At 43.3% G+C, this 26,692-nt stretch overlaps 2 protein-coding genes across 2 annotated transcripts in view; one reads left to right on the forward strand and one right to left on the reverse strand.

Moving 5' to 3' along the window:
• Positions 1–2,079: 2,079 nt before the first annotated feature.
• Positions 2,080–6,648, forward strand: LOC308308169 (transcription initiation factor TFIID subunit 5-like; the record flags this gene model as incomplete). Its single annotated transcript, XM_080753533.1, has 2 exons — positions 2,080–2,099; positions 4,725–6,648. 2 exons carry the CDS (start codon positions 2,080–2,082, stop codon positions 6,646–6,648), a joined length of 1,944 nt encoding a protein of 647 aa, XP_080609659.1.
• An 8,821-nt stretch (positions 6,649–15,469) lies between these two features.
• The window catches only part of dgkh (diacylglycerol kinase, eta), a 93,652-nt gene continuing 82,429 nt past the window's right edge, over positions 15,470–26,692 (reverse strand). The window contains exons 24-31 of the mRNA XM_080753211.1: positions 26,451–26,585; positions 25,509–25,672; positions 23,549–23,654; positions 22,566–22,658; positions 21,848–21,967; positions 20,782–20,887; positions 18,304–18,434; positions 15,470–15,825 (exon numbers count right to left, since the gene is read on the reverse strand). Coding sequence (XP_080609337.1) covers positions 15,739–15,825; positions 18,304–18,434; positions 20,782–20,887; positions 21,848–21,967; positions 22,566–22,658; positions 23,549–23,654; positions 25,509–25,672; positions 26,451–26,585 — 942 coding nt within the window. The 3' untranslated portion in view covers positions 15,470–15,738. The remainder of the gene's footprint in view (positions 15,826–18,303; positions 18,435–20,781; positions 20,888–21,847; positions 21,968–22,565; positions 22,659–23,548; positions 23,655–25,508; positions 25,673–26,450; positions 26,586–26,692) is intronic.

Genomic DNA, 26,692 nt, shown 5'->3' on the forward strand with positions numbered 1-26,692 from the left:
GGATGGTTGCTTCATGTTAAATAACACACTTCAGCTCAAGTTTCATACACTATTAAACCTATGAATTGAATCAGTGTTATTACTTATAGTGTTTTAAAAAAACGTAATTATAATAAGAATAAGAATAACTTTTAAGTGCATGTTTTGCAGTGGTTTTCAAAGACAAAGTTTGTCTCACAGGACAGTCAGTGGGTTAAGGCTATACATATCCATTTGAAGTTAAACACATACATTACATGACTATGTTAAGGGCCTTTTTACTGTTTATTTACATTTGACGATAACTCATGGAGCCCCCTGGGTGTTTCTGTTTGAGAGATTGAGAGGCCCCAAATGGATATATTTGGGCCCCTCAAAATGTTAAATATAAATAAACAGTATACAAACTATGCGTGCCATCTTTAAGAAGCCCCAGTAAACCCTGTGAAAGTATTTCAAGTTAAACATCACATTTCATGTTAAGGCCCTTTTTACCCTTCTTTTATATTGATCTCATCCCGGGCCCCACTTCAAACTATCTGGGGCCCCCAAAATGAAATGGAATTGATACACATATATTATATGTATATATAAATATGGGGGCCCTCAAAACTTTTTTTAAATATAAATATATACACACACTTTAGAAATAATGTATCCATTCCCTGCATCGATCCTTCTTAAAGTTAAAGTAATGTACGTGACATCACAGAACAGACACAAAAGAACCGCTTGGGTAATCAGGACCATTGTTCTCTGGTCACACCTTTGAGAGCCACGCTCTTTTCAGATTCTAATGAGCTAATGTTAACCCTCACCCTCACTTCAACTGTTCTCTGTCTCACAGTTGAGAGCTCAACTGGGGCCCCCTGATGGCCATGTTGGTTAAAAAATAAAATAATAATAATAATCTCATGAGGCCCCCAGGCTGTGAGGGGGCCCCAGGCGGCTGCCTATTTTGCCTGTATGGTAAGCACGGCCCTGTGTGTGTGTGTGTGTGTGTGTGTGTGTGTGTGTGTGTGTGTGTGTGTGTGCAACAGCGCCCCTCCCTTAACATGTGTGGCCAGAAAAGGTTACTGCAGGCTACATACCCGGAGACAGACAGACAGACAGACAGACAAACAGACAAACAGACAGACAGACAGACAGACCCACACACACGGCCACGTATAGGGAGCTCCACACAGCTCCAAAAGAGCCTTTGCTGAGTAGCCTAGGGCCCTAGGCTACACTTTTTGTCTACCTACCTACCTACCCACCCACCAACTGTGTATCACCGGTCTACAATTTGCAACTGGACGTAGACAAGGTTTTACTCCTGATCATTTCTGTAGGCCTAGGCAGTGGTTTCCAAACTTTTAAGCTCAAGACCCAAACGAGAAATTAGACGTTTAGGGACCCAAACTAGTGAAAATAGCAGATCTATGAATATGATAACCTAAAAAGCACTTTGAGTGTGGAGCTCAAACACACTGGGAGTGGCTTTGACAGCAGCACCTGCTGTGCAGTGCTGTCATAATTCCACTCTCCAGTCTCCCTCCCTCCCCCTATCTAATTATTGGAAAGCATTAAACACTTGATATTCGTTGTGTTTTCATCTTTGTTAGGGCCTTGTTATAGGCTACGAGGACGAAAGTCCCTAGAAGCTCACAACGAGGCGCAAAGCAATTTTGGTTCCCAGTTCGATTCAGGGCTCCCACGAACCGCGAATTGCATCCGATGTGCAGGTTTTGGTGCCTTGCATGGTTTCTTCGCTCTCGGTGTATGAATGTAAGTGTGAATGGGTGAATATCTTTGAATTTATGAAAGTTTTTTTTTTTTTTTTTTTTTTTACTTTTTTAAATGTAGGCCTAAGACACATTTGAAGAAGGTCCAGGGGGACCGAAACGTCTGTCAACTAAAATAAAGATGAGCAGCTGAGCAAGAGCAGAGTGCGGGAGTTTTTGTTCATGAAATATATTTTCATGATTTCTTCAGTATTCAGTCCTACGCACCTGCACCTGAATCTAGTGGATGTGCGAATACTTCCCCTACATAAATGTAGGCCTATACCAGGAGACGGAAAAAAGAAGATAAGCCAATTACTCATGACATAACCGAATGGCAAATCGAGTGGCAAAGTGAGTTTAACATATATTGTTTAATGCAATCAGACTTTTCTTTTTGGATGTAAGGGCTGTCAAGGCCAGAAAGTAGTTTTCTGCCACTTAGGCGTCCCGCATAACTTCCGGGTATGATGATGATGTCACGCGCATACCCTCTATTGTATAACTGTACCTCTACTTTTTTCAAACTGTTAATAAAGTATTCAATCAATCAAAACTCAGAGGAGGGCTGTGAACAGTTCAAAAACCTGCCTACTAGTGACATCATCATATCTTCATAAATGCGAGAACAATGGCTAGTATAATAGCATAAAAAAGTTTCCAGGAAGAGAAAGTCAGCAGTTTCTATTGTATGTGATGTCACTGGTAGGCGGTTTTCTGAACTTTCTTGGATTTGGCAATAAATAATTATAAATGATGGTAAGTTTACTGATTCAGTCGCATTCTTTTCTTTGTGCCGTAAAACCTGTGATTAGACACCAAAACCAACTCAAGTAATTAATTGAGACTAGAGGGCGGCCGAGCGTCTAGTCAGCAACCTTGCCAACTCGCGAACGATGTATATAGGGAATGAATGCCCCGGCCTTTAAAGTTATACTATGTAACTTTTTTAATAAAATAAATCTTAAAATTGTCCTAATTATTAAATCGCTAAAGTTTTAGAACACCCATTCTGTTAATTTCAGCTCCCAAAGCCCTTTCTTTATATGTGTTCTACTGAGCCCTGGTGGCCGTGACCGGGGCTGTCATATGCATCATTCTGTACACGTGTCTCCCTACCGGCCAATGACAGCCCAGATCATACACTGCCGAGCTCTTCAGGAAGTACACTGCAGTGTTTACACTGGTCTAGGAGTTTAGCATGTAAGTCCCCAACCGCTGCTCGTAGAGGGACACGAAAGACCTCTATGAATGTGTCTCGGCGAGGCGGACGCGGTGGTCTGAAGGCCCGGTCCGCGGCGAAAAACGGCCGAAAAAAGCAGACACGACCGCGGTTTGCTATACCGCTACTGACCACTAGTTGAGCAACTTACACAGTATAGCTTTAATGCAAACCCCATTATACCTGTTGTCATAGGACCCGTTTTGACCATCTGTTTTCCTGTGTCCATTTATGCCCATATGGAGATATCTGTCTGTCTGCGTCCATTTTATGCCCATATATGGAGATCTCTGTATCTGTCTGTCGGGCGGCCGAGCGTCTAGTCGGGGACCGGCCTAGTCGGGGACCGGCCTACTCAGGAACGATGTAAATAGGGAATGAATGCCCCACCCTTTAATGCAAACCCCATTATACCTGTTGTCATAGGACCCGTTTTGACCATCTGTTTGCCTGTGTCCATTTATGCCCATATGGCGATATCTGTCTGTCTGCGTCCATTTTATCCCCATATATGGAGATCTCTGTATCTGTCTGTCGGGCGGCCGAGCGTCTAGTCGGGGACCGGCCTACTCAGGAACGATGTAAATAGGGAATGAATGCCCCACCCTTTAATGCAAACCCCATTATACCTGTTGTCATAGGACCCGTTTTGACCATCTGTTTGCCTGTGTCCATTTATGCCCATATATGGAGATATCTGTATCTGTCTGTCTGCGGGTGTCATTCGAATTAGCGACGGTCGCATGAGCCGACTCCAGCTGAACACAGCGAAGCGCTCTCTACCTTCTTGCCCACCACTGGTTCTGTCGGAGGTTGTCTTTGCACAACAGTCTGTAAAGAGTGACAGCTGGCAGCCTGGCACGTTGTGAAAATTGGAGGAATTTACACACGGTCCGTGTCACTCCGTGTGTAACAACCGGTTTGTTTTGTGGGCTGACGCTATACAATGGATGTTAATTAAGCGGCAGGGGAAAGTGTTATCTTGGAGGACGATGGAACAGAACGTCATAATTTATTCGCATTTATTGGCTGACCCGTTTCCATTCACTAATGCGCATTTATTTTTTTCGATAAAGCCTCAAAATCCACCTCCTCCAAGCGCATAAATGTTTTTGCGGATAATGAAAGTTTATTCGAAATTTGTTTCCATAAAAAGACTTATGCGCAAAAGCCTTAATGCGCATTAAGAGGCTTTATGGAAACGCCACTTATGTCTGTCTTGGGCTTATCTCAACAGACCAGACATCACCTTGTCTCTATGATGTCAGCCATTCCCAAATATGGAGTTCTATGTCAGTCTTGCCAAAATATAGAGGTGCTTAAATATGGATTATCAGGTTAGCCTATAAATACTTTGCAATATCTCAAGGAGTCAGGTATATTCTATTTGTCAAGAAGACTTCTCTTGCTGCACAAGCGCAGTTCATTTTGAAAATGCTGGGTGTACAGGGTGGTCAGAACCCAGAAGTTGCAAACAATAGTTCAGGTAATAATAATGCAAACAATGGAAGTCCGCTTTCTCCTGGGACCATTATATCGGGTGGAAGTAATAAACCTGCTGCAAAAGACCAGCAGAAGCTACTGCAAGTCTTGCAATTTCTGAGGGAGAGCAATTTGACAGAGTCTGTTGAAGTTTTATGCAAAGAAACAGGTTTATCAGAAGTAGAAGATTCAAATGGTCTTGAGACTTTAGGTTCAGACGGTGTTACAGGAACCGCTGATCCAGAAGGTGTGTGTGATGCAAACTCACTACTTAGACGGGTATCAGTCTCATCCTCTGCCGCCTCGGCCAGTGCAGCTCAAAGGTCATCGAAAGGATCCATTGGGACGGGAAAGGATCAACCAGACCTCAGTGCTGAGCTGTTGGCATACGGCCAGCAGGGGGATCCACTTCTCTATGAAGTGTATTATAGCAGCCTGAAGCGCTTCATAGAAAGCGTCTTGGACTGCCACAGAGCAGAACTCTCTCAGGTCTACTATCCACTCTTTGTCCACATGTATCTGGAACTGGTCTACAACAACCATGAGAATGAGGCTAAGGCCTTTTTTGAGAAATTCAGTGGGGACCAGGAGTGCTACTATGAGGATGACCTCCGTGTTTTGCGCAGCTTTTCCAAGAAAGAGCATATGAGGGGCAACGAGACTATGCTGGACTTCCGCACCAGCCAGTTTGTGCTACGCATCTCCCGGGACTCGTACCAACTGCTGAAGAGGCACCTGCAGGAGCGTCAGAACAACCAGATCTGGAATATCATACGAGAGCACCTTTACATTGACACCTTTGATGGCCATCCACGCAGCAAAGCCCAGGTCGACGCCATGTCAGGGAGCCTGGCTGGCGAAGCCAAGCGAGAGGCCAATATGGCTAAGGTATTCTATGGACTGCTGAAAGAACCGGAAATTGAGTTGCCCATTGATGAAGAGGATGATGAGGTGGATAATGAGGAAGGTAAGCCCAGGAGGAAGAAACCTAAGAAGGACAGCATGAGTTCCAAGAGCAAGAAACAAGACCTTAATGCACCCCAGTCGCCCAATAGGATCCTCTTTCCAGAGCTGAAGGACTCAGACAAGCTAGACAAGATCATGTGCATTAAGGAGGCCACTAAGAGGATCCGACTTGGACCAGACACACTTCCTTCTATATGTTTCTACTCTTTTCTCAATGCATATCAGGGGTTGACAGCAGTAGACATTGCAGATGACTCTAGCTTGATTGCCGCGGGCTTTGCAGACTCCACTGTACGGGTTTGGAGTGTCACACCCCAAAAACTCAGGAAGGTTAAATCTGCAGCAAACTTAGGTTTAATCGACAAAGAGTATGACAATGTTCAGGAGAGAATCATGGATGAAAATACAGCCAGTGAATCTAAGGTCCTCTATGGGCACAGTGGCCCAGTTTATGGCATCAGTTTCAGCCCAGACAGAAATTACTTGTTATCAAGCTCTGAGGATGGGGCTGTTAGACTTTGGAGTCTGCAGACCTTTACCTGTCTGGTGTGCTACAAAGGCCACAATTACCCAGTGTGGGATATCCAGTTCTCCCCCTATGGATACTACTTTATTTCAGGTGGACATGACAGAGTTGCCCGTTTGTGGGCAACTGATCACTATCAGCATCTGCGGATGTTTGCTGGTCATCTTGCTGACGTCACCTGCACCTGCTTCCACCCAAACTCCAACTATGTGGTCACAGGCTCTGCAGACCGTACCGTTCGCCTCTGGAATGTCTTAACTGGAAATTGTGTGCGCATTTTCACTGGTCACAAGGGCCCGATCCATGCCCTGGCCTTCTCTCCCAATGGGAAATTCCTGGCATCAGGAGCCACTGATGGCAGAGTTCTTCTGTGGGATATTGGTCATGGTCTGATGATTAGTGAGCTGAAAGGCCATACAGACACAATTTACTCCCTCACTTTTAGCAGAGATGGGGAGATCCTTGCTTCTGGTTCCATGGATAATACAGTTCGCTTGTGGGATGCAATGAAGGCATTTAATGATGTAGAGACATCATTTAATGCAAATAATGACTCTACAGCAACTATAGGGCACATCCACCTACTAGATAACTCTCAGGAGCTTCTGTTAGGCACCTATATGTCCAAGTCCACACCGGTGCACCTACACTTCACTCGGCGGAACTTATTGCTTGCTGCAGGGGCATACAACCCATGTGAAAGCTAATTTATGTTTTGAAACTGAAATGTGAACTTTGAAACTTATTACTGTAACACGATAGATACAGTAGATAGATAGTGTGGGGAACTGAACCAGACCAAGACACAATTTGGCAATTCAAGCATGCCCAAAGCGCATGTATTAGGGGCAATACACAATATTGGGGATTGGGGGAAAAAATAATAATAATGCCGTTCAGGCATATATAAAAACATAAATTCTTCCCAGGTTTGGGGCATCTGCTCATCTTCTCTTCTCTTCACAGGGTTAGGCGGTTTGGATCGCTTACTTGAATGCGGATGAGAGTATTGCTTTTCCTTTTTCAGGTACAGGTGAGTATCATTCCTTTTCTCTACAGGCCAAGGTAAGTAACGCTCCCCTCTCTAGGGTCAGGTAAGTACTTCTATTTTCCTTCCACAGGTTCCAGCAGGTGAGTGTTAGTTCTCTTCCCGGGGTCCAGGTTGGCAAGGTAAGTATGTCGTCAGGTAAGTATTTATTTAGGGCTATTTGTGCCCATAGGTTTCCGCACAATAACTACAAAAACTAAAAATACTGTTCCTGCGAAACAGTGTGGGCTTGCAAGAAACACCATGTATGGGCACAAAGATCTTCCCTTTGGCTGCTCCTCATTGGCTAAGGGCCCTGCCTGTGTAATGTTGGTCAGTTTTGAGGAGAATAATCTTACTATATAAAGATTCGGGAGAACAAACTGACCAAGAACGCTGCTCCCTCATTGCTTCCTGCCTTTGTACTGTCAGAGAATAAACTTGATCTACAAAGATTTGGTATAACAGAGGGGGCGTAAATTATAGCATATACTGATATAACATACTGCTCTCGAGCAAACGTGTTGTTATTTATATCAGGTCGCACTTGTTGATGATGATGTCACCTAGAACGCTGCTCCTCATTGGCCAAGGTCCCTGCCTTTGTACTGTCTGTAATTCTTTTGCAGAGAATAAACTTGACCTATAAAGATTTGTTATAACAGAGGGGGCGTAACTGGTCTCGAGCCAATGTGTTGTTGTTATTTATATCAGGTCGCACTTGTTGGTGATGATGTCACCTAGAACGCTGCTCCTCATTGGCCAAAGGGCCCTGCCTTTGTACTGTCGGTCATTTTCTTGCGGAGAATAAACTTGACCTATAAAGATTCGGTATAACATACTGGTCTCGCCTTTCAGCGAGTCCACAATTAAGCCTGATGCAGGACAGGAAAGAGAGTGGCAAGGTCAAGCCTAGTTATGACATCCGCATTACATATGACAACAGAGCGGATGTTACTCACACACTGCCGTATTGCTGAGTCATGAGCGACATACATTCTCATAGCTTAATGGCACAGACATCCAACCTCATCTTGCGTAAAGGAATAAGTAAGTCCTTCCTCTTGCTCACTCGCTCTTCAGTCTCCATGGAGGAGGTGGGAGTGGCCCTGATGGCCTCCGCAGCTTCCTCAGTACTGTATGCACCTTGCTTCCTCACATCCTCCACCCTGTCCAGTGTAACCCCATGACAGAGCCAGCCTTCCAGCAGCCAGTTTACTATGTATCACATTGATTGGAAATAGGGGGAAACAAAGCCTGTATAAAGCTAATAAACGCTCTCAAATTAAACTGATTTGTGTAGGCTACTCTGCACAAATATGTAGTGTAAAAGCAACAGTTTATGTAAATTCACACAGATTGGTACACATTATTCTCTGTGCTGTAGTCATGTGATCAAGATGTATCTGTCCCATGTCATTCCGATTGGCTACGATTGACTTTCATAATTTGTGGGAGGGGCCTGTTTTGTGACTACATAAAATTTTGCCCATACCTCACCAAATCGGTACACATTATCTCTGGAGACTGGAGTCATGTAATCAAGATGTATCTGCAAAATGTTCCATATTTCATTCTAATTGACAACTGTCTTTCAAACTTTGTGGGTCCTGGACTCCTGGGTAGGCAACCCAGCCTGGCAGAAACCTGTGCTCTGAGGAGTGCACTTTTCTGAAGTGCAAGTTTGTTTTTTAACTAGGTCTACCGGTAGGCCTATGTATTAATTGTGGGCTCGCCTATAAGGCGAGCACACTTTAGATATTGTCATTATTTATCTATCAGGCAGGCAGGCAGGCAATCAGTAGACGGGAACTTCGGTTCCTTTCTACTCCTACATACTTAGTGAGAAAATGAAAATAAAAACATCAATGTGTTCAGTTTACAGTGGCGAAGTGTGCTATTATTTTCTATAGCAATCGGCCAAATGGTGGCGCTTCGAATGTGTGAACTTTGAACAGATAGAGCTCATGCTGTTTGAGGTACGTACAGCCATGAAACCTGTATACACGTATGCGTCTCCTCATGCCGAACAACTTTTACGCTCTGACATTTGACCTCTGACCTTTAGATCCCCCAGAATTTTGAATTATATGAAAAACAGTAAAAATCTATCTCCTCCTGGGATTTTTGCATAACGCGCACGAAACTTTTTTCACATGAACTTTGGACCAATACGGTCAAACTGTCTGGTCGGATTTCTTTTAAAGCGAAAGATTATTTTTTAATAATTCAATAAATATTGCGGTTTTATGCAAATTATTCTTCTGCCTCTAAATCATACATGCAATCTTATTCCAATCGGCCAAAGGGGGGCGCTATAGGAAGCATTTGAAAATTCAAACTTCAAACGGGCATAAGTCATGACTCGTTTCGTTTGAAGACATGCAACTTGCTTACACGCGTGCTTTGACTCAAGCGGAAGACATCTGTGTCTTTGTTGAGTAAGCTCCGCCCTTAGATTTTCCGCCATTTTGAGCAGTTTGTAAAACGCTTAAACCCGCTTTTATTCTGGAATTTTCGCGTCACGTCCACAAAACTTTTTTTACATGAACTTTGGACCAATATCTAAAGATCTGTCAGATCGGATTTTTTTTTTTATTGAAACATGCTTTTTTAAATAATTCAATAAATATTGCAGTTTTATGCAAATTATTCTTCTGCCTCTAAATCATACATGCAAAATAACATGTTCATGGCATTTGGCAAAGATGTAGAGTGTTAGTCCAAATATCACTAAAACCAATCTTACTCCAATTGGCCAAAGGGGGGGCGCTATATCATTTTGAGCAGTTTGTGAAACGCTTAAACCCGTTAGGATTTTTTTTAACAATTTGCATGAAACATTCTACACACAATCTAAGGACCTTTATTGTGTGTGTGCCTATGAAGTGCACACACACAAAAAATAAATAAATAAATAAATATAGCTGCAAGCAGCGATAGTGGCCAAAGCCAAAAACACCTCAAATCATGAACACAGACTGCAATGTGCGTGAAATCTTGCAAGCACATTCCCAATAGGTCAAGGAACAGATACCACCCTTCTCACATTGGCCTGTTATAGCGCCACCAGCGGGTCAACTTTTGCACAACACATTTTTGGAACAAAATGGACCAATCTTTGACGTCAGTAACGTCAAAGAGAGCACCGCCTGCGATCTTGACATTTTGTACTTTTATAGCCATTGTTTTCTGGCTTGAAGCGAGCCCACAATTGTTTCGAAGGAACAATATTTTCTAGTTAGTGATGATATTTCGCTTGACTGAAGTCCATTTGTCTGCCTCTTAGCAGGATAAGTCCAAAAGTAAACAAAATTTGTAGTAGCAACTTTGTGGAAATGTCATGGAGAAAGTTATTTTTGTAATTGTGCACACATGTAGGCCTACAATCATTAATGCTAACTCTTTTTGAGCAGTGCTCCTGGAAGGAGCTAAGCTCCAACATCTGGCTTTCTCTGGGCTCTGAAGCATGGCCTACATCTGGCCTATATATTGGAACAATGTGCTCAACGTTTGTTGTACACCCCCAAAAATATCTGGGCTCTGAAGTGTGGCCTACATCTTGGCACAAAGTGCTCCACGTTTGTTGTACACCCCCAAAAATGTCCGGGCGGCTCTGAAGCGTGGCCTACATCGGGCTCAGTTTGTTGTGCGCCCAGTCACATTGGCCAAGCTTTGCAGGACGCTTAATTAAATTAACTAATAAATAGCACCGCTCACTTCACACTAGGTGTTCTTTTCTTAACACATAATAGAAGTTATAGAACAGTACAAACACAATGTGTATGCATTCGATTTTTATTGAAGAAGGAAGATATGAATAGGTAGCCTTTTTAAGGCAACTCGCATATGAACAAAAGCTGAACCATTTATTTATTTAGAATACAAAAATACACATCTCAGTGACTCCAAATTGTAATAAATAGTTAACCATGCATTATAACCATAAAAAGGCACAGAAAACAGTCACTTAGTAGTCATAAAAATGATCAACTACTTTACCAAAAATCATCCAGATATGAATACAGGTGACAACTGTAACATTATATTCAAAATGTGAAAACACAATACACATATCATTTAACCCTAGGCAATAAATATGCAAATGTTGTTTATACCTATATATTTTTTTGAAATTAAAACTGTGCCATTGTAAACATAATGTAAACAAATTAAATTCGCTTCTCACCCATCGTGTTAGAAACCATGTCAAGTTATCCTGTCCTATGAGATCCTTGTGTGGGTGGGTTTGGTTGGTTTTTGAAGACCAGGCAGTTTGCAGCATTATTTACAGACCACTGGGGGGAAAAGCTCAGAAAAGGATCGGAGGAAGTTGGCAACTTCCACTTTCAGTGGAAAAGTCGAACACTCTTTTGCCTGGTGTCTAGACCTACACACTTTTCTTACTTAGCTGTGCGTCAGTGTCGGGCAAGGACTAAAAACTTGTCACAATGCAACGTGAGCTTGTAGATCTGTTATTTTCTGTGTTTAACACCAGCGCACAACTAAGTATAAAATCAGGCATTACATAACCCATCAGACACGTTGGATGTACAGATACCATGACCATATACAGAGAGCTTGGAAACTGTGACAACCGTGTCTAAAAGGAATCACTTTTAATTCCGTGTCTGGGAGGGTGGATTTTTTTTATGGGGGAGAAGGTGCAAATCTAATGAAAACCACATAGATCAAGGCAGCTATAGCAGCAGATCAACAACTGCTCTCGTTAAAACACAAAGTAACAGAAAGCCCCCAAAGACGAGCCCTACATCTGGACTAGTCTACTTTAACCCAGGCTGTTGTGAAGGAATGTGGCTATGTGTAGGTCCACCGTGTCACCTGCAAGTAAATAATATGGATTTACTGAATGAATAAAGACCTAGGGCCTACTGCAGTTCTGTCAGTATTTTAAACAATGGATTAAATTATCTTTAGTCAGATAGTGGTACAACTGAATGGACAAGATCTAAAAATGTTTTTAAAACTAAAGAAAGAAAGAGTTTTATAGTGGCAACTATGTTTTTCATTAAACCTGGCTAGTTATGGGGATGAACCCTTTATTTTATATCTCTGAAGGCATACTAAACTTTAGACTCCGACATAGTAGGCCAACTTAAATACAATGCTAACGTATAACCTAAAGTATAATGTATAACCTGTAATTTAAGATTGTAAAGGATTCATCTCATTATGCCATTGTAATACTATATACTGCATAAACTGGCATGAGGTACATAAGCAATTTTAGAACAATTCTATTAGTTCATGTTGGGACACAGTAATGTGATATAGCACCCTCTGGTGGAATATCAACAACGTTGATTCACATCTCTTTTGCTTAGTAATCCAATCCCTGAATCACATTTTGATTCCATTTTGTATATTCCCTATTCAGGGCACAACTCAGGGCGCTGCTAACTTTCAGTAATCATTAAAAAAAAAGAAAAAAAGAAGAAAAAACACAAAACCTTATATGGCAATATAACTAACGATCATATTGCTGGACAAATGACATTTTGCATCATGGTAAAAACATTTAGGAGAAAGGCTAAAATAAAAAATAAATAAATAAAATTGGTAGCCAATTATATGCATACAGTTGATGTTGATGATAGTCAAATTTGCCACTGTTGAAACACATGCACACATTGTGCATACATACACATTCACTCATGCGCACAGTAATACATTGTGATACATATACAGTATGTACATCATAGCACAACAGTCCCATCTGCCCGTTCTAATCATCAACTGACACAGAACTACTAAGGAGAATCTTCTCGGAAGCACAGAGGAACATGGACCTAAAAACTAGTAAACTGATGGAAGAAATTTGCAGTCAGTATAAGAAAGGAGCAGTCTGTCGATGGGTTCATTTGGATCCTCGGACAATGAGGAGTACATGTACAAAAGAAAAACCCACCCCACGCTTTCAGTTTCATCCCACTGGGGGATACCACGTCAAAGAGCTGCAGAGGACAGATACTGTATCAAAACAACATAAGAGAGAAAATATTGCACCATCATTAGAATACAACAGCATCATCATGTACAAGAGATCAGAACAGAATCAATAATCCACGATCGGTGTTATGGTGCAATATACACATTCCAATGTGTAAGCTGTGCACAATGCACACCATGTCAGCAATTTACAAAGGCATTAGACTACAACACTTATTGTTTGCATACACCGGTATACTGTATATACAGTGCATACTATATATATATATATATATATATATATATATATATATATATATATATATATATATAGTATGTACACATTTTTCATCACATATACAAATATACCCTGTAATGCCACCGATCTTACAGAAGAGGAAAAGTAGTGTTCTATCAACATTTTACTTGCAATAAAAACAGAAAAAGCTGCACTTGAGCGAGTCTTACACAGGTTCGCAGATCAACTGCTCTATTGTATTTTTAGAAATCAAAATCTTACCTCCTATAACCATTAAAATAGTGTTATTGTGTGAAATACTGAATGTTAAATAATTGCTAAGTTAAAAACTTGAGGTGAATGTCTTAATTCTGTGAATGATATGAGGATTTGCACTTGCATAATGCAAGGAGTAAAAAGTGCCTTGTAAAATATTACTTAAAAAAACTACAATATCGGCTTGGCTTCAACAACCATTGATGATTTTTTTTTTTTTTCATTTTCACCCAATTTAGTCGTTAAAGCGGCACTATGTAACATTTTTGAATGAATACAATGTCATTTTGTCCAATCTGTATGGCAGAGCATGTTAATACAATATAACTTACAACTGGGCTGGTTGTATTTTGTCTCCCTGCTCTTCTACAGAGACAATTAGATGGTGTCAAAGGTCCTGTCTCACTTAGACACAGGATCTGACATGAATTTTGACTTGATGGACAAGATTCAATTTATCCCCTGAGCAAGCAGGTAGGCCCTATTATCTCAATGGTAAAAAATAAATAAATCAGCACTTCTGCAGATAACCGGGTTAGCTGGGATAGAAGAGGAAAGTTACATAGTGCAGCTTTAAGCCAATTCGAAAATTCCCCTGTCACTGCTGACCCCTGCTGGTAAGTGTAGGGTGCAGCGGGAGGGTGCCCAACCAAGTGTGTCCTCTGATACACGTGATGTAACCAGCCCCTTCTTTTTACCTGGCAATGAGGAGTTTCACCAGGAGAGAGTAAAGCTCCTTTCAGACGGCAGGCGGTTGACGCCCTCGAGCGCGTGCGAATCTCACGGGGTCGCGCCCGCTCGCCTCTCCGCGCCTCAACTTCTCCGCGCGTCCCAAATAATCGCCCGTCTCTCATTGAAAATGAATTATAGGGCGCACTTTGCCGTCCATCTGAAAGGCGCTCAACACATGCAGAGGAACACACTATCCTTCTCAGTTTCCGATCCCCCGCTGAACAGGCGCCCCTACACCCGTAGGAGTTGCTAGCGCAGTGACAGAGGTTGGCCGGGCCATCCAGCGTCCCAACTGCAAACATGGGCAACTTTGTTTGTTGGAGCGCCCAGCCGCCCACCCAAGCTCCACACTGTGGAGGTCTCCATGATGGGAAGAAACTTTATCCCGATACCTCCCCCCCCCCACCCCCTCTATATAATTTGTAAGACATAATAACATCATGGAGTAAAATATGTTTTGTCTAAAGAGTTGCTTTCCGTGCTACGTTTTCAGATGTTTCGGTTTGGAAGTGTTGCGGACATTCACTTTGGTACTGATTTTCACATCAACAGAAAACACGTGTCAACTTATAGCTACACATTTCTAATAATTATACCTCTTCAATGCTGTTTTTATGTTCTTACAATGTCTACCGATAAAGCACATTTCACAACAAGTGACTTTGAAAATATGGCACTTGACACAAGTCTTTGACACATAATCGTCATGCAAATAAAATAAATAAAAGCTAGAAAAACGTCAAGCATGATTCAGACCAGAAAGGATGCTTTCAGTAGTAACAAATGGCATTGTAATACTTAAGTCATATAAAACTTGTTCAAGTGTTATTTTTGCACACAAAAACTCAGACATTAACCATGCAATTAAACATAGTATATAAAGTTGAGCGAGCGTAGCATGCAACAGCATTTCACCCCTCTTCTCAGAGCACCGACGGCACCTCGCAGAATACTGTCTTGACTGTGACATTACAGCTCTCCTCGCCGGTATCCATTGGACAACACAACGGTTGAAGCTTCCTCAAGCTGTGCTAAAAGCCTCCATTAGCTGTCTAATGCGACCAGGCATGGAGCCAGTAAGCTTCACCAGTCCACATGACATTGAACTGAACTTCACCGTACATACACAGCATCCGAAAGAGAACACTCATGGAAGTCCCAGGTTTTGCTACTCTGACTTTGTCATCTTTAAGTGGACAAGCCAGCTGTTGACGATGCTGGGTTTAGTTGCATACCTGATTCTGTGCTGTGAATGGAAATGAAGTCATAAATGGCTTTTCTTTTTTTTGTCAACATCCATAGCTTCTTTTTGCACTTCCATTAACTTTCACGCTCATCCGCTATCATTTTGGCACTGAATCACGCATACAGACACACAGACGAACACACAGACCCTCTCAGTCAAAACTCTTAATTCCAAGGCTTTCTCAACAGACGGACAGATGAAATTCTTATCATCCTTGGAATACCGAGCTTTTCCCATGCTGCCTTCGGTGCTTTGGTGCTCCAAGCCTCTTCCAGTGTGGTAAAGAGGAAAACTTGTTTCCCCTTTCTCCGGTAGCTTCTACTTCGGCGTTAGAGGTCAACCATGGTGGCCTTGGCCAGGTCCTTAGTTCCCTGGAGAATTCTCTTCATATGACCCACTTTCGATATCCCCAGATCCTGTGGAGAGAGAAAAAGACTAAGGACATTGTCCTAATCCACTCCTGCCATGTCTCACGCACGCACGCACGCACGCACGCACGCACAGACACACACACACGCGCGCGCCCGCACACACACAGTCACACGCATGCATTCTACTGTGGAACAGATTAGCCCCAACATCATACAACTAATTTTATTCAGGTAGCCTATATAACAATGATATACATTCTTATGGTTTGTAGTACTTTGTACCCAATCTTACATTCAAATGTTTAGCTGTGGTTCATTTTAATCCATTCTGTTGATTTACACATCCACTATCTGTGAAATATACATAGATACTGTATATGTGACACAAATAAAAAATAGATTTTTTTGTAAAGAAAATAATCTTCAATCTCCTTCAGGAAGCTATTTTCCTCACAAATATTGGCTATGACTGAGTTTATAAGGTTCCTGCTCTAGTTGGTCATTTGCTCCTATTCTGAGAAAGGATCTGCTAAGCCTACTAATGTGGATGTTGCCATTTACTGTAATGGTAAGACACTGAAATGAAGCATAGCGCTAGTTTATGCAGGACACGTGAGTCTTGCCCTTGCCTCAGCTGTAATCAGCTGTCAGTCAGCGCCTATTCCTATTCCTCATTCACTCTGATGGTCATTATGTCAAACTGTCATACTCCAATCAGAGCTCACGCTCCATAAGGGAGGCTCCTTTAAATACGGCTTGCATTCACTACAGTTCTGCTTGTCTTGGATCCGAAGCTTCGGATCCGCTGCTGCTTAGCTGCCTCCTCCACCCCAGCCTCCACCTTTTGATCAGAGGCTCAAATACTTGATTTTATGTCTGCTGATTCAAGCTAATATGTCAATGTATTGTTATTGTACTACTATTGTATCCCTATGGGGGGGGGGGGGGTTGCTTAAAGTTCCCTGAATTTGCCTAGCAAGCAGCTTGGACAAAATTCGGGGAACCAGAGAGCCTTTAACGCCAAGTTTAACTGTATTCCATTTGTTGCATTAAATGGTTGAATTAACTTTGACGTGAGCGTTCCTGACTAAATGAGAAATACTGGCACAGCACAGTCCAGGAATTCGTTAGATCACTCTTGACTGTCTCTGTGCCGCATGTGTGTCTGTTCGTGCTAACACTTTCAGTTTGGTCATTTGGTAAATTTTCATTAATGAATTATTTAAATATTCATGCATTGTTTTTAAAACTAAGATATGATATCACTGAAATTTCAAGTCACAGTTTTCTCTGGGCAGAGAGAGGTCGGGATGCATTCTTTAATGACATTAACCACATGAACACTAGCGCTCCTGTTCTGGGGAGAATATGTGGCAAAGATATCTGATGGCAATGTGAGCTTGTAGATATTCAAAGATATTTGGGGAGGAGACCAAGTATAGACCCCTGGGGAACACCGGTCAACTAATTATATAGGGCATAAGTAGTTAAACGCACACTGTTTGATCTGTGACCCATTGGAAATACAGGATCAAGTGAATCTTCTTTTGAGAGTCAGTTGCTTTGTGTAATAGCATACAGACAAACCTTATACAGAGACCTCACCCACTGGTTCACACCACATTGATTTCAGCCTGTGGTCACCTCACCTCCAAGAGGTATGCATGTTGCCTGCAGTTCAGACCACCCTTAGCCAAACCCAGTACCAATGTCAAACAAACACACACACGTGCGCATGCTAACGCACAAACAAACCATCTACTCTAGTGAGTGTCAGGCTAACCATCCCGATCTCACCCCATCCCAGGCCAGTCCCCCACTTCCTGCTAGCAGTGACCCCAGGGTTCAGTGAGTCATAGTCTCGCGTAGCCAGACAACTATTCCACAATCTCCGAATGCTATATAGAGTCTGGAACTACACCTCCCGAAGGCTGAGTAACGAAAGTAGTCACTGCTGCACAGAACTGTAGTCCCATTGGAAACATAACAGAAGCACACTAGCACAGAGTCATTAGAGCGGCATATTCTTGTTATGCATGTGTAGTTTAAGAAAACATTTGAAAACATCATGGAAGTAACACCGACAACACCAGAGAAAGACGAAATAAAATATTGAAAGAAGACATAACGCTTACTGCACCAAGGGAGTGGGTGCGTCACATCCTTCTCATGATTAGAACTTCTGTCTCCCAGACTGTATGACGGGAGCATTTGCAAATTCAACTCAATTAAATTCAATTCAAAGTCAACAGTCTGGCCACGCGAGAGACTAAGCGAGTCATAACGAGACTACTGTGGCACTAAAGCAGCACTCAAGACAGAGGAAGCCAAGCAGAGCAGTGCAGCACAGCGCACGCAACAGGGGGAATAGCTGACAGACAGAAGAGAACCAGAATTACAGAAACCCAGAGGGAAATGACAGAGAGAGTCCATTGGAGGGGTAAAGGGCAAGATAACAGTGAGTTGTGATAAGGGTTGTGTGTAAATCAGTGTTTGTGTTTGTGTGTGTGTGGGTGTTTATACCTTCAGGTCCCTTCTCTCCAGGTGCAGAAGCTCGGAGCCCCTGATGTCGTGGCGGGTGAAGGTGTCCCTGTATTCTCCCAGGCTCAGCTGTTCCAGCCAGACGCCCACCTCCTCTGTGCCCCACCTCTCCACTACACACACACACACACGCGCACGCACACACACGCACACAGACGCACACACACACACAAACGCAGAGCAGAGCAGAGAGGGGCTCAAGAGTGCCACTCGTGTATGTGCACACACACACATTCTCCTACTTGTCCTTGATCCTAATTTATACTTCACAACAGCGTTGCTTTTATTAAAATCACTGACTTTCAAATGAAAAACACAACGTGACAACGCATTGTGTTTTTCGCCCGAAAGCCAGTCAACAACAGTCGTGCGTCAAATTATAAATTAGGCTTTGACACAGTTGCTTGTCCAATTATCTCTCTCTCGCTCTCTCTCTCTCTCTCTCGCTCTCCGTCTCCCACTGAGGTAGACCTCTGGAGCTCACTTTTCATACGAAAAGCCAACACACCCACACTATCTCACACGGGGAGGGAGAACTTGTGGTACAACTTATCACTGGAAAGAATGAAACCAGGAAAGAGGGAAAGGAAGGAGAAACGGAGGAACGGGAAAAGAGCACAAGTAGTGGTGGCAGCTGGCGGAAGGAGGATGGGGTTAATAGAGCGCTGGTTCATTACAAGGCGCTGGACAGAGAAGCTGAGGACATGCAGGTTTTCCACCAATCGGAACACAGAGAGGGAGTAGGAGGTAAAAGGGAGGCGGAAGCCTGTGCAACCTGCAGCCGGTACGTCCTAGCAAATCAACGCCTTCCCCGGATGAACGAGCCAATCAACACAGTCCTGTGGATTTTAACCAACACCCCTCCGCGGCCGCGGCAGCACAACCTAACATAAGTAGTTTGCAGGCCCAGCTGGAGGACTAATAGACTTCATTACTTTCACGTACGCTGTATATAGTGCTATGCAGCACATTCAACCCAAGGAAAGAAAAAACAATACAGAGCCTACAGAATGTCCATGAACTTGATTTCAGTAGTTGTAGTGTAAGTAACAGAGGCATTTATTTCCAGCAGCCTTTCCCTCAGATACGAACTTGTTCTGTCTCTTTGACCGTGGTCTGTGCGTGAACTTGAAGCTGCACATTTAGACATAATCAGTGAGCCCTGAGTGAAGTGAATAAGGGCAATAATGGATGGTTAGGGTCAGTCTAACAAATATCACAGCACATCTATCTCCCTTCTAGCTGCAGGACATCATGAGACTGTGTGAGCTCTGTGTGTATGGAGTTTGGGGCAATCATAAACAGAATCATGGCACCTGTCGTCCATGTAGCTCAAGACATATCGTCGCTGTTGGGCAGAAACCTTGTATGTCCAAAACCATTACTTTTCAGGAAATGGAAAAAAATTGCTTGTGTGTTCCCATGTATCCATCCCCTTTTTAATATTTCTCATTGTTTAAAAAAAAGTCCACTTTCAACCTGGCATCCTATAGGTGAAAATGTTCGAAAATCTGCTACCAAAAGTAGCAGATGTATGAGCTCGCAACAGGTTGCGAAGGTTTCTGCCCGACAGTAAAGCTATTCATCCATATTGCTTACGTCATATGTGTATATTGGGTATGATAGAGAGCGGCAGAGATGAAAGGAATGGCAGATGTACTACTCTGTACGTGTGGGCACATCTGCAGCACGCATATTTGTCTCCGATTAGTCTAGCGATTGACCATTCCATATTAAGAATCAGGGTCAGTCAGTACACGTACATACACTGTAACATACAGTAAGCCTAGTTGCCGAGCTACGTGGCCCATAGTGCAGGAGCCTGTCCCCTGTTTCTGTACATGTACTGTACATCCCCCAGCCGTCATGTACTCTACACCCCCTGGACATGATGCTAGTACGTCACAGGGACTATGTACTGTAACATCCTGTAATATCACAGAGAGTGAATTTAACTCTGAGAGTACTACTACCAAATCAGACCTACAGGTCTATTTAGTTCCATTTCCACATGCTATGAGTTAAATTACGACCTGAGCCATCCGAACAGCCATCTGTTGGGTAAATGCAGAAAAAAATAATGTCCCCTCCAGGGACCACCAGTAAATGCTCCATTTCTCAGGGCACCTTTCCTCATCGGCATGCATGCTCTACAGCAGTGGTTCTCGAAGTGGATTCCAGGGACTCTCTAGGTTCCTTTAGGGGGGTCTAAATTCACCCTTACAAGTCTGTAACTTTGACAGTGTACAAATCAGTCACTTTGTACACTGTCAAAGTTAAGGGGAGACCTTCGAATTTCTAGGTTTGAGAACCACTGCTCTACAGTACTACTACACGTGACAGCGTGAATGAAGGCGTGTTCCCTCAGGTGAACCGTGGAGAGACAGTGCAGACAGGCCGACAGACGTCCAGGCCTGAGTGGTCTGTCCTGAGCTGAAATGAAAGCAGGTCCGCGCGTACCTGACTGGGGGCTGGTCTTCTTGGTGGCCTTCTCCTTCTTGAACTTGGGCACTATACGGAACATGCTGCTGCGACTGTTCCTCTTGCCGTACTCCAGGGAGGGGTCCTGGCACACAAGCATAATCAACCTATAGCCTTTCATTTAGCCACTCAAGCTCTCGCGTTTCCAGGCATCGTGTGGTTCTCAACCCCAGTCTCTGTGCACCAGGCTATTTTCCCTTTTGTCTTATTGTTTTTACCAGGGAGGTATTTGCATGCGGCAGGTGTCTCCGGGGAAAATTAGTTCCTGGGTAGATGTTTAGAATCAAAACCAGCAGTGTTCTGGGTCCCATGTGTCCGCAGTTGAGAACCACTACAATAAGAGATTCAAATGTGTAAGCTAGTGGTGATGCTAGCTATGATTATTATGTAATGCTGTTTCACCGTGTCATGTTTTTATTTTCCACCATTATTTATAGACCTGGTTATTTTGGCCGATGTTTACCTCAACGCATGTGTTAGGGCAGTGGCTCCCAGTGGTTTGCCCAGGACCCAAACTAGTGAAAACAGCAGATCTACAAGGTCACAACGGGTCGCTTCGCACCCCTTGTGAGCTTGTAGGTCGGCTATTTTCACTACTTCTTAAACATTTGTGTTCGATTTTTCTTTGATTTCTTTATGAAATTACTGAAGAAAACACTACATTTTGTTTTTAATTCATGAAAGAAAAAATCTTTTTGGGAATCTTTTTGTTTCAATAAACATTGAAACATTTTTCAATGTTTATTGAAAAAATTTAGAATAATACGAAATGTAGGAAACAAAAAACAGTCAAATTTAAATCTGTCTGCGACAAATTGGTCCCGACCAAGTGTTTGGGTGTTCACATGGTGCGCGTGTGTGTGTGTGTGTGTGTGTGTGTGTGTGTGTGTGTGTGTGTGTGTGTGTGTGTGTGTGTGTGTGTGTGTGTGTGTGTGTGTGTGTGTGTGTGTGTGTGTGTGTGTGTGTGTGTGTGTGTGTGTGTGTGTGTGTGTGTGTGTGTGTGTGTGTGTGTGTGTGCTGTGTGTGTGTGTGTAGGCTGTCTCACCTCCTCATCGTCAGGCTGCAGTATGTAGTAAAGCCAGGGAATCTCTCCCAGTTTTCCCAGTTCCACCTCCACATTCTGCAGCGCGCTGGACAGCTGCTCCTCCTCTGGGGGGTCCAGCTGCTGCAGAGCAGAACACAGGCCACTGTCAACACTCATATCCACACACCAGACATTTGAGTGCTGCGCTGCGAGCTTGTAGATCCGCTATTTTTGAAAATAGAATATATATTTTCAAAAGCGAACATTTGTAACTCAAATATTTGCTTCTGGGGGGGGTCCCTGGAACAACATATTTTGAGATGGGGGTCTTCGGCCAAATACATGTAATTCTGGGGGTCCTTGACATGAAAAAGTTTGAAAATCACTGATTTAGAAGACATTTATGGAATCGGGTCAAAAATATTCAAAGACTTGCAAAATGTTCAAGTTTAAAAAGAATTAGCAGATCCACAGGCTGTGGGCTTGTATATCATCTGTTTTTCAATAGGTAATGCATTAAAAATTATTAAAGAGGTTCAAATCTAACGTGACACAGATTTGCGTTCAGGTCTAAATGGCGTAATTTTTAATCAGTGAGCGAAGGCATAGCCACACTACGTACGGCATGAACAAAGCTTTTGAACCAACTTGAAATCCAACTGAAAATGGACAATGAACAAGCTATGTTTTTTTGGGTGGGTTGGTTTGCAATAAAACGAAGAAAACCTGAGAAACTCACCAGGGAGACACGGCCGACAAGAATTGACTCTGTCTCGTTGTGGAGGGCCTTGATGGTGCTGGTCACCTCTATTGCTGTGTCCCTGGTCAGACTCTGCACACACAGCACAAGACCAAACACCTCACTTAAGCCCTTTGCACACAGGCGCGTTTAACCGCACGGATAAAACGGACAATATAATTTTTTCAAAAGAAAACAATGATTCTCTATGACCTCATGCACACCGGCTCCGAATTAGCCGTGCGACGAGTGGCTGCCGCCGTGCGTTTTTTTCTCGATCGAACCCAGTTCGATTCGTGCGTCTTGTCGCATGCGGTAAAAAACTCATCACTCCTTTTATGACTCCTTTTTGGATCCGCAGCGCCGATTCCGCACAGCCTTGCACACCAAATCCAATGCGTTTTATTCATGCCGCAAACGAAAAAAGCGCAACTGTCCTGTGTGCAAAGGGCTTTAGAAACACATCACACAGGAGTGACAGTCCACATGGCCACAACCCTGATGGCGATGTGAGGCTGAAAACACGCTTGTTGTGTGTAGGGTTTGGGACGATATGAAAATGTCACGTCACGATTATTGTGACCAAAGAAATTGCGATTTACGATATTATCGCGATAATCAAAATGTCCCCATCATCCTGGGGCGAAACATTTGCCAAAAAATAGCAGATCTACGTTGCGACGCGTTGTGAGCTTGTAGATCAGCTATTTTTTGGCAAAGAGATTTGGTAACGAGTGAAAAAAATACTGTATCAAGTACGTACCAGTATATAATAAGTACATTTTACCAATAGAGGGTTTAAAATGGTACCGGATATGCAGCTCGGCAAATAAAAAGTGAATTGATCCCAGTGCATGACGGAGGACGATATCACGATAAATTAAATCTCCATGATACGATTATCGTGAGTGTTTTTTTTATCACGATAAACGATAACATCGCTTATCGTCCCTTCCCTGCTTGTGTCTGTCTGCCTGTCTCACCTCAGGGAACTTGGGATGTGTCTTGTTGATGGCGTGAGACGCTGCATTGACGGCATGCGCTAGCTCCTGCTCTAGAAGCCCGTTGGTCTTCGCCGCCTCGCAGATCCTGCAATGGAACAGCAGCGCCAGGTGAGATATGGATCTCAGTGGTGACATGTGTAACATCAGTGCTTCTCAAACTATTTTTAGGCTCAGGGCACCCCTGTAAATAACGTTTTCATCCGTGGCACCAATTACATTGTTATTGCGACTGTAGGTCGCATTTACTATCAAACCCTGCACAAAGTGTCAGTCAGTCTGTCTGTCACACCTCACATGTCACACTCTTGCCCTGCTCATATCTCCGCAACCGTTGCCCCGATCCATGCCAAATTTTGCACACACACTCCTTACCTGCCAAACTACAACCTCCAAGGACCCCCGGAGCTCCAGGGACCCCCAGGTCCCTGGGGGACCCCCAGATGTAAAAAATGACCAAATGTGCTAAACTGACCAAATGACCACCCCAACGGGGCTGCTCACAGGGAATTCCCGGGGACCACCGACTCCTGGTGCTCCAGAACGGATGCAAAAGTGGTGGCGCCCCCAGTGGAGGGCCCCCTACACTGCAGCTCACATAAAATGCCGTAACTCCGGCTAGGAGCGACCGGGACAGCCAGGGCCGGTACCTATTCGTCCGCCTTGCCGGCGCGGAGACCCCACCCCTCATTTCTCACATGGCCCTCTTCTAGCGCCACCATGAGGCCGATTCTTGCAAAACACATTTTTGGACACTGCTCCTACAATTTTTGCCCTAAAATCACGCAAATCGGTACACAGTATGTCTACACTCATCCCATCAACATGAATCTCTCCCATATAGCGCCACCTCCAGGCCGATTTTTAAAAACACATTTTTGGACACTGCTCCTACAGATTTTGCCCTAAAATCACGAAAATCACTACACAGTATGTCTACACTCATGTCATCAACATGGATCAGGAAGATTTTGGCAAAACACATTTTTGCCCTATTTGTGGAGATAAGTGACCTACGGTCGCTTATCTCCCGATTAGGGAGTCTTACTGGTTACTTTACAGCAGTGTTTCCCAACCTTTTTTCTGCTTTTTTCTGCAGTTTTCAATGCCAAAAGATTCCAGGACACTCCTAGATATACGATGTGTGTGGCTATTTTCAAAATGTTTTCCTCTTTTACAATTTGGCCAATGTTTTACCAGTTTTTATATAGTTGATTACTTTTGATGCAGTAATGGTCTTTTTTCTTTTCTTTCTTGGGGTATTAAAAGTCCTTAAATTGTGTCACTGTCAAAGTCAAAGGGCACACCAAAGGTCTGCGGCACACTGGGTGAGAAACACTGCTTTACATTGAAAACCAGTAAGACAACTAAGGGCGAAAAGTTACCTCGCCCTAAAGGGCGAGGTCGCGCAAATCTGTCTTGGCCATCTGTCTTGGCCATATATGGATTCTGTTAGTGTGGTTCTCCTAACAGGGCATCATCTGGGATACGATCCCTTTTTATGCCCATACATGGATATCCCTAACAGAATCCCTTTTATGCCCATATATATATACCGGTATATCCCTGCTCTGATATCACTGTGTCAGGCGTATCAACAAAAAAGACTGTTGAGAGTGGTTCCCCTGACATCACAGTGACATCAGAGCATGATGTCAGAGCGACAAACCCATAGGCCGTATAAAAGTGTAACGGTACACATCCAGACACGGACAAGCTGTACCGTTTCTCATAGTAAACCTGCTCCCTACAGTCACAATAACTTTATACTTTAACCACTTGAACGCCAGTATCCTTATTCTGGGGGGAACATTCACCAAAATCTACAAGCTCACAGCTTGTAAAATAGTCACAACGCATCGCAGCGCGACACATTGACACGTTCACGTATTGACAACACGATTGCGCAACGGAGTACAAATCCGACATTAGTGTTGTTAACCTCGTGATGAGCTCTTCTGCGGCGCGGGCACACATCTGCACCAGGGCCACCTCCTCCTCAGTGGCCAGGTCCACAGACTGCTGGGGGTAGAGGTGGGGACGCAGCGGCAGAGGCTTGTCATACTTCAACTTGTCCTCCCACGACTTTAAGGTGTTCTCAAAAGCCTGCGGGGGGGGGGGGGGAGGGGGGGTCAGAGGGAGGCAAGGATAGAAGAAAAGGAACAATTTAAGGACGGCATTATAGATCAGTGGTTCCCAAACCTTTCAGGTCAAGACCCAAAAGAGAGATTAGATGTTTGTCCGGCTGGGACCCAAACTAGTGAAAACAGCAGATCTACAGTTTGTACTGTAGATCGTCTATTTTCACTACTTCTTAATTATTAGTATATTATTATATTATGGAATTTCCTAGATGTGTTTGCTTGTTTTGTTTTTTTAAATGTTTTACAATTAATAAAAATACAATTATATATTTCAAGGTTTTCCATCTTTTGAAATATATAATTGTATTTTTTGTAGGAAAATAAATTTCGGATTTTTACCCGTGACCCATAAAAATGTGTCTGTGACCCACAAACGGGTCGTGACCCGCTGTTTGGGAAACAGTGGTATTGATGGTAGATGGTATACATTTGAAAGGATTTTGTACATCTGTACGTACAGAACAATGCACAGGAAGGAATTCCAGGAAAAGGCCATTCTGCACATGTGTGAAATGTGTCCTCTACAGACCATGTATGGAGTTTTTACTATGGTGGAAGAAATGCAAATGCCCCCTTTCCATGCCATACCTCCAAGCTCACAACGCATCGCACTTTTCCTTTTAGAAATGACAGCCCATGCCTCTCTAACATTCTCTACACGTCCCTGACTGGCTGCCATGTAATTCACACAGTCCAGATGATGGACCCTAGTCATTTTGGTAACCTTCCTTTCATCTCACCCTGTCTCTGGTGAGCATCTGGGCTCTGTTCTTGTGTTGAATCTTGATGACTCCAGGAGGCTGGATCCAGGCCTCTCCATCCACCTGAATAGGAACCCCCTCGTCTCCCAGGATGGTGATCTTTACTGTCCGACACTGATGATGGACAGAGATGACATTACATTGATGACACACAAATCCATACTAATAATAATAATAAAAGAAAACATGTAAATAGACTATGTATGTATATGTATATAGTC

Source organism: Nannobrachium achirus (genome assembly GCF_963921795.1).
Source record: "Nannobrachium achirus genome assembly, chromosome: 22".
Lineage (NCBI taxonomy): Eukaryota > Metazoa > Chordata > Actinopteri > Myctophiformes > Myctophidae > Nannobrachium > Nannobrachium achirus.